The sequence below is a fragment of the Pantherophis guttatus genome, chromosome 1 (genome assembly GCF_059756535.1).
Source record: "Pantherophis guttatus breed Tessera chromosome 1, ASM5975653v1, whole genome shotgun sequence".
NCBI lineage: Eukaryota > Metazoa > Chordata > Lepidosauria > Squamata > Colubridae > Pantherophis > Pantherophis guttatus.
In genome coordinates, this window is record NC_142063.1 from 202220442 (window position 1) to 202229121 (window position 8680).

An 8680-nucleotide genomic window follows, 5' to 3' on the forward strand; every position below is an offset into this window, starting at 1 on the left:
TGCTGTCACAACACACAGCAGCTTGGAGGAAGTTACTTAAATCAAGCTTCCTGGGAGAGTTTTAAATCAAGCTACTGGGAGAGGGGATATTTGCACACATATACACACAGACACACATCAGCCCAAAGACCATATTTGCAGTCTGAAGACTAACTGATCCAGCTCTGCCTTAGAAGGCAAAATTATCACAGTAGAATGGAGAATTCTTTGAATCTCATAAGGATGGCCCATGTGCTGTAAACTCTTTCTGGGATAAATAGATTTGCGGTAAATATCCATGTACTTTGAGCAGTAGCTTCTGGAAAAGCATATGGGCTTTAGTGATAGACAAAGCTCCCAATCCTTGATGATCACATACTAAAATGGCAATGAATTGAGAGGTTTCTGGTGACACAGACTTGCGTCATTGATTAATTGATTAGGAAGACAAACCATTAGAATTAGTCCTTCTCCCCTCTTCCCTTATCAGCAACATGGATAGAATAATCATTTGCTTTATAAGGCAGCTGTTATAAGGAATCTTTCTATTAATCTAGTATTCAAAATATTACAAATTAGCTTCTTAATTGGCAAAACATTCTTGTTTGGAAATTGTGATTGGTAGCACTGAGGATACACATGGCAGAATTTCATGTGTGTGATATATGTTTGAATTTACGATGATACATGGAAACATAACTGGTTTCTCCCTAATTACTTGTATAAGGACCATTTTCTATATTATTCACGTTGTTTTGTATTTTGTTATGGATTGCACCAGTAGAGGCTAAATCAATTTCATTGTATATATGTACAATGACAATAAAGGTTATTAGTATTCTCTCTTTTATAAAGAGGTAATACTAATAATAAACATATTGTTGTTGTTGTTGTTGTTGTTGTTGTTGTTGTTGTTATTATTGTTATTATTATTATTATTCACACATGTGACTTTCTTTCCTATGATTTATAATGTATTTCAATTGTTTATTTATTAAGTTTGTAAGTTGCCTGACTCCAAACAATTCCAGGTAGCTTCAGAAAGTTAAAAAACAATTATAAGTTAAACAAACATCTTGAAAGCAACCACCATTCAAGGGAACAAAACTACCCTTCTACTTTAAATGGTTGGCTAGGTTCCTGAGATGGTCTGTTTCACTAAGTTCTTTCTCCCTGCAGGGAGAGGAAGCACCAATTATCTGAAAAGCAATCAGAGAATGACCTGACTATGACAAAGGACAGATAGAAATGTCCTCTATCTTGAGATAGAGGTTGCACCTGCTCCAAGACCAACACCAGATCTTGTGTGAGTCCTCCAACATAGGCAGGACTCTCAACAACAGGTCCATGACTGCCATGGGGACTATAAACTTCCCAGTGCCCCCACATTCACTGCTGCCTAGGGATAAATTAAAATCAATAACCAATCCATCCACAGAATCCATTGGCTCAGTTAGGGGTATTGCTGTGCAGCAGGGAGGCTGGTACAGCAGGAACACTGTAAAGGAACTGAAAAGAGTTTGACTTCAGGCACACGGTCCCATGTACATACTGCCTGTCAAAAATTATTAACAAGAAACAATTTGCTTATATCTTATCTGTAGTGGGGGAAGGGAGAGAAGCAGGGTATACTGAATCAATATCTGGCATATCTTCCTAACCTGGTATAAATTTTGTTTCAAAGACAAGTTGTTCGAAGTTGTTCTCAGAAGGCCCCCTATATTTGGGTAGTGTGGCTTGATCGTTGGTGTTGGTCAGGTGGAAATCCATAGCGACTGTTACACATATAGTATGAGGATTTTGGCCACTTTTTCAGAAAAAGTTTCTGATGTTTCATCTGAGGTGACCACACTCCAACTGGCAACCCTTTCAGCAGCAGATCCATTGACTGGATTCTCTTTCTGACTCTTACAGGTGCACTTTTATTGATCATGAACCTAGTACTATTTCTGGCATTGCACTTGATGACTTTCTTCCCTGGTAAGGGTCATTTCCTTCCCTAAATCCACATCTGGATACTGGAATTCATTCCACCAATGATATTGCCATCTACATGTTTCTTTCTGAGGATAAGAGTCACTGGCACCAAGGGGCATACACATTGATTGAAATCATAAATCTTTTAAGGATGGCATCCTATTTGTGGAATGCTTCCCAAAAAAGCTCTTGAGTACCTACAATATGGTGCTTTTGATACCAGATGATGGTTTTTTTATTTTCACAGGCATGAAAAAAACCAGAATGTTTTAATAACCGTGTAATTGTTACATATTACAGTATTTTAAATTCTGAATTTATTGCTCTTCTTTCTGATTTTTAGTTTCTTTGCATTGTTGTGCTGTTTCATGTTAGTCTTTATTCTTTCTTTCTTTGTATTTCTATTGAGCCACAGAGAATTAGTTGTCTAGAAAAGCAGGAGTAGTAGGAGTAATATTAATTTTCCAGTTTAAAAACCATAGCTTCTGATCTGCATGATGTTTAAAAAAGAAAGAGATATAGATATTAAATATATGCAAATTTATATCTTGATAATATTCTTACCAGCAAAGATAGCTTGATTATATGCCATTAAGTTCTTGTTAAATATTAGCAATCACATAGATCAGTGTTTCTCAGCTTTGGCAACTTGAAGATGTGGAGATTTCAACTTGCAGGTTTCCCCAGCCAGCTTTGCTGGAAATTCTGGGAGTTGAAGTCCACACATCTTCAAGTTGCCAAGATTGAGAAATACTGACATAGATAGATTTTCTCCATGATGACCTTTCAGGTCTTCCAACAGTGCATCCATCACCACCATAACTCAATCCTTCCATCTGCTGCTGATTGTCCTCTTTTCTTCCACTTTTCTTAGCATTAGAGCCTTCTCTGGAGAGCTGGGTTGTCACATAACGTGTCCAAAGTAGGATAGTTTACCAAAAAGTGCTAGAAGGAAATCTCCCTTTTTTTTTCATAATCTGTACTCTGCAAGGACAATTGGAATAGATTGTAATCACAAGGAAGATTGTGATAGGAATACATTTACCAGTATCAAGTTGAAGAAATCTGTTACTGATCATTTCACAGAGTTGTCAAATGATCTATTCACTCCTGTTCAGATTAACAATGTATACAAACTGGACTTTCTTTGTTTTTCCTTGAAGATGTTTTGGTTCTCATCCCAGAAGCTGAGAAACAAAACCATCTTCAAGGAAAAACAAAGAAAATCAAGTTGCCTCTTGAAAAAGCACCTTTGGAGCAACCTTGACCTGGATGATTGAGAGTCTCCATAGACATTGTGTATAAACATTTATATGAAGGTCCATAGGATTTTTTATCCAGATATTTACCAAACATAGTCAGAGATAGCCCATCCTCGATGCTATCATGTGCACTATGGCAGAATAATCACAAATAGCACAGAAAGAGATAAAAAAATATTTTTAAACATGCACACAGGATCATATCCATCCCATACAGCGTTGTTCTTTCTCTTGGGAAAATCCTCCCATCTCCCCTATCAGACACACAGTTCCCTGCACACCCTTTGTAAGGAGATCATATCCTTATGACTGTGCCTTCTTCTCATCTTCATCACATCTGTAGCATATCATAGAGGGAGATCAAAGTTCTATTTAGCTATCCAGTTCTAACATGGTGTTTTTCTTCTTTTCCCAACCCAACTTCATTTTTGGGGTGCTTTAGCATTTGGCGTTTCTGAGCATTAGAATGGCAGGGTGATTGGAGGGAACTCTGGTTGATATTTTCTACTGTACACTATTATCTCACAACTTCCTTGTTTCTCCCACTTCCCCAAAACCCCATGGAGTTGTTCACTCATGAAGCAGCTGATAACTAAGCTCTGTGAAATCCAAGAACTATCCCCGAGAGAATTTCCCCAGGCAATGACCACTTGTTATTCTCCTTCTTTGTAAATTAATATGTGAGGATCAAAAACATTTTTTTTCTCTAAAAGAGCGATCAACTTTCTCCCTAGCAACATCAACTGTACAACCTCCGCTGAAGATGTGTCAAACTATCGTCCCCAGAGTTGATCATGTCTAGAAAAGATTGCCTAATCAGTGTAATCAGCTGTGCCTATGAAAGATGTTTGCTTTTCTTTAATTATAGCATTACAACTTTTGCCAAAGTCAAAACATACCCCAAAGTAACTCCAAATAAACATCACACATAAGAATTCTGTATAGGAAGTGCTAATTATATAATACCCTTTCTTTTGCACAGAGTATAAAGTAGATTCTTGGCTGAGATTGAAACAAGGATGAATCACAACTGGAATAATTTCTCCTTTGCTGAATAGGTGCTGTTCATAATCAACCATTGTTCAAACACAGTTCCTCATGTCACGAAGAGCCAGCTGCAATAGGATCCTCAGCACAAAAAACTATTCTTGGAGCTCTGCTGTAGATTGAAGTTTGGGGCCCCAGATTCAGTGGCAGGCCTCTCAAACTGAAACCCTGAAAAGACAGCTTCCATACTGCATCAGGAGTGAATAACTTTAGTCCTTCAGGTGTTACTAAACTACAACTCCCAGCAGGCCCAGTCTGGTGAGGAATCTTGGGAGTTGTAGTTCAGCTGAATGGCCACAGGATCCTTATCCCTGTATGGGGTTATAATACATTTCTAGACACATCTCCTCAAAAGTATTTTGTGAAGTATGTATGACTGCACCTTTATCTAAGATATAATTTTAATTCAAATCTACATTTAGTACGTGATAGTCCAGACAGCACATACATTTACATAGTTAATTTTCAAGTTAACCCTAGGTACTTTACATCTTAAGCATCAGATAAGTAATAACTAAAAACAAGCACTTAAGATCAGAGGGCTATACGGTGGACATCAGGGAAGAGAAGAATTTGAACACATCCCCCATCAAAAACTAGATTTGGGAGCAGGCATCACCATTATATTTCATATTCTGATTCAGGTTTTTACAGCTTTATGGAAGTCCAACAGGGCTGAAAGTCCATATGAATCTCACACTACCAAGAAGGTGTGTCTCCTAGGTCCCACAAGGTGCTTTGCAGTCGGGATTTGGAGCACTTCAACTTTTCCGGTTCTTACTGGTCTTCAGCTTCATTCCGTTCCCACAAGCTTTACTAACTTTGAAAGATATTCTGCTTCATTCAACATCTTCTAATAGAACTTAAAGCTAACATTATTATTGTTAAGGACAAATGAAAAGATTCAAAATATTTCTATTCCTATGGATGGAAGAGCTTGGGTTTTTTTGTATTCTAAAAACATGAATATAACTACTTCTGAAGAAAACATACATTCCGTTTAAGCTTAATCTAATTCCCTAGAGACCATTTGCAAGACAATGATGTTAGGCACTAATTTATCAATGTTTTCTTTGGCCAGAGAGAACCTGGAGTTCCCAAAAAGAGCCCCAAGATGAAAGTTACTCTTGGTACCACTCTCTTCAGGTATGATGCATTACACTAATGTAGATTAGGTCATTAGGTCAAAAGTTCTATTGAACCATCTTTCCCAGTCTAGTAATCTCTAAATGTGCTGGAAATGCATTTCCCAGACAATATGACCATTAGTTAGTGGTAAATTGGTTTTGTTGTGATTAGTTTCTCCACAACTGCTTTATAATTTAAGAGCCATGGTGGCACAGTGGTTAGAATGCAGTACTGCAAGCTACTTCTGCTGACTGCCAGCTTCCAGCAGTTTGACAGTTTGATTCTCACCTGCTCAAGGTTGATTCAGCCTTCCATTCCAAGGTCGGTAAAGGGAGGACCCAGATTGTTGGGGGCAATAGGCTGACTCTGTAAACCGCTTAGAGAGGCCTGTAAAGCACTGTGAAGTGGTATATAAGTCTAAGTGCTATTTCTATAGTAGCTACAGTGTCAATAAAATCCAGCTGGTTGCTAACAGCTTTTGGCTATTCGAAAACAAAAAGAAAGCAGCTTCTGTTTCTCCATGAAACCTCCAATTCTCAACAATTAATGTCTAAAAGGTTTTCCTCCATGTAAGAGTTCTCTTTTGCACATTCATAGCCAAACATTGGATTTGATCTAGACTAAATGAGGCAGTTAAGTCTTATAGAAAGGAACTAAGGAGTGAAGTGAACTTTGCCATACTAGAAGCTGAAATACCCAGTACTAGTGCACATACATGTAATACATCCATCTGCAAATTAAAGTGAAGTCCCTGGAAATTTAACATACAGTGTATAAATAATCAAGCCAATTGGGGTGATATAAATTCCCCCGTGCTTAGTTTTGGAGTAGTTTCCCTAATCATCATCAGGGCCATTCAGGGTGGAAAAAATGCACAATCTGTCCTCTTCAGAGATGACTTCAGAGCAGAAAAGGACAAGCCAAAAGACCATGAAACACAACTCCTTTAGGGAGAAACATCACATTGTTTGGGACATTTATTATAGATAAAGTTGAGTTGGGAAGGGGCAGGTTAGAGGAGACATAAGAGTAGCATATGTCCTAGAACCAAGGTCTTTCAGAGAAGTTGCATGGTGGAAAATTGGAGGTGAGTGGTGGGCGAGTTGGTGAAACCAAAATCATTCCCCACCTACACCCCTGGTCCATGGAAAAATTGTGTTTCTTGAAACCGGTCTCTGTTATGAAAAAAGCACTGGGTTAGACAAACGTACGGATGACAAGACTGCCAACGATCACTATAAAATTTCTCCTTATCAGTTACTAAGAAAGGTAAGAATGGTCTTGGGTCGGGGTGAAATCCAGCAGGTTCTGACAGGTTCTGGAGAACCGGTAGCAGAAATTTTGAGCAGTTTGGAGAACCGGTAGCGGAAATTTTGAGTAGTTCAGAGAACCAGCAAATACCACCTCTGGTTGGCCCCAGAGTGGGGTGGGAATGGAGATTTTGCAATATCCTTCCCCTGGAGTGGGGTGGGAATGGAGATTTTGCAGTATCCTTCCCCTGCCACGCCCACCAAGCCACACCACGCCCACCAAGCCATGCCCACAGAACCGGTAGTAAAAAAATTTAGATTCACCACTGTCGTGGATTCATAATCTTCCTGTAGATTGCAAGGAACATCTTCCTGCATCCTCAACCTATGCTCCTTTTTTCATCTTTCCTTCAATTTTACATGGCACTTGTCAAAAATGGTGATTTCTTTTGATATATGCAGACGTACATTTGTATGTACACATACAAAGAGTATATAACTAATACCATTGTTGCATTTATTTTTACATAGGTAGTTGGAGAAAGATTTGAGGAACACATTAAAACCATATCTCTTCTCTTGCAAAAGTTTGACCAATCAATGAAAGAGCACGTAGGAGCTTTAGATAAACTGGCAAGTAACCGTATCAAGAACTTAGGGGAATGGCTCGAAGAAAATACTAGAGATCTTAATGTGTGGCTCAATATGTACTTTTGGGCCCTACAAGAGTTTCACAACAGATATATGAAACATCCTGATTATATGCTGGCTAAGGAGATTGTACTCCGTGACAAATGTTGGAATGAAGATATCAATAAAGCAAATCCGTTGCTGGAATATTCTAACAGTAGCTTGTATACGTGGTTGGAGGAAGCCCCTATAATCATCTACAAAGCCCTGAGGATGCAAGGTAGTAACCTCCAAATATACACTGAAATTCAAATCCAGCACATAGAAGATCACGTAAGATTCTTAGAACAGTTATTGGATAATTACAGTGCAGCAGCCAATAAATGGCTAGAAGATTATGCTACAGTTAAAGAAACATCCTCTCAGGATTTCACATGGGACTTTTTCACGGTGGGTTCAAAGGCACAAAAGCTAGGAAGAGAACTTGTAACAGCCTTGCAAGGGAATTGCCTTATGGTCATGAAATGGCTTGAAGAGAATGTTGAGCGCATTGAACAGTTGCTGTGGAATATCATAAATTAGTAGCAGAAGAACAAATAGCATTTTAAAGACTTTTCAGTAATTTTACACAGTTTCAGCTGAGTTCTACATAACATCCATTCCAGGAAGAATCCAAATATGCTATGGATTTCTGCAGTCCACACACTTACAGGCTGTACTATCTGAGCAGGAATAAAAACTTTAGAAATATTTCCTCAGTTAATCTTTATTTTATTTTCTTCGGCCTAGATCATCCAGCCAAATGCTTTGTGGAAAAGCATTTGCCTCTTGATCATTTTAGTCAATACATTGTGATTTTTACTAATTTTTAGAGAAGTCATAATATAAAAAAAAAACAATTAGAGACATTGTCTAAAGAAATTCCTTCCTGGTTCACTTTGAAAGGAGTTGGGTGCATTGAATTTAGTCTTATCATTTCACAGCAAACTGAAGAGGAAAAAATTATGGCTGTGTAAATCAAACAGACACTTAACAAATTAAGAAGAACTCTAAGTGATTTAACATTTTAACACTCCAAAAAGACAGACTTTGTGCCTACAAAATGGCTACTTGGCAGGACCACTTTCTGACTTGGGACACAAAACAAACACAGTGCAGAATTGAGGAGTCCCAGTAGTTTTCAATTCAGCCAGGGAATTAAATAAAACGTAAGGAAACATACTTAATATGTTTTAATATTAATATAATAACAATAAAATGATTATGTTAATTTCAATATTACTTAATAATAGTTAATGCCATGCCATTTAGTATACTTTTTTCTCCTTGAAAACTATCTTTGTTTCCACCATATCCATGAACATTGACTACCGGTGGAAATACAAAAAAGTATTTAAATAAAATAAA

The 8680-nt window shown here is 37.9% G+C and overlaps 1 protein-coding gene across 1 annotated transcript; it reads left to right on the top strand.

Moving 5' to 3' along the window:
* Window positions 1-1895: 1895 nt before the first annotated feature.
* LOC117674149 (uncharacterized) lies at window positions 1896-8023 on the top strand. The gene is made up of 3 exons (XM_034431994.3): window positions 1896-1959; window positions 5347-5411; window positions 7175-8023. The coding sequence occupies exons 1-3, from the start codon at window positions 1911-1913 to the stop codon at window positions 7853-7855; spliced, it is 795 nt and encodes a 264-aa protein (XP_034287885.2). The 5' UTR covers window positions 1896-1910; the 3' UTR covers window positions 7856-8023.
* The last annotated feature ends 657 nt before the right edge of the window (window positions 8024-8680 follow it).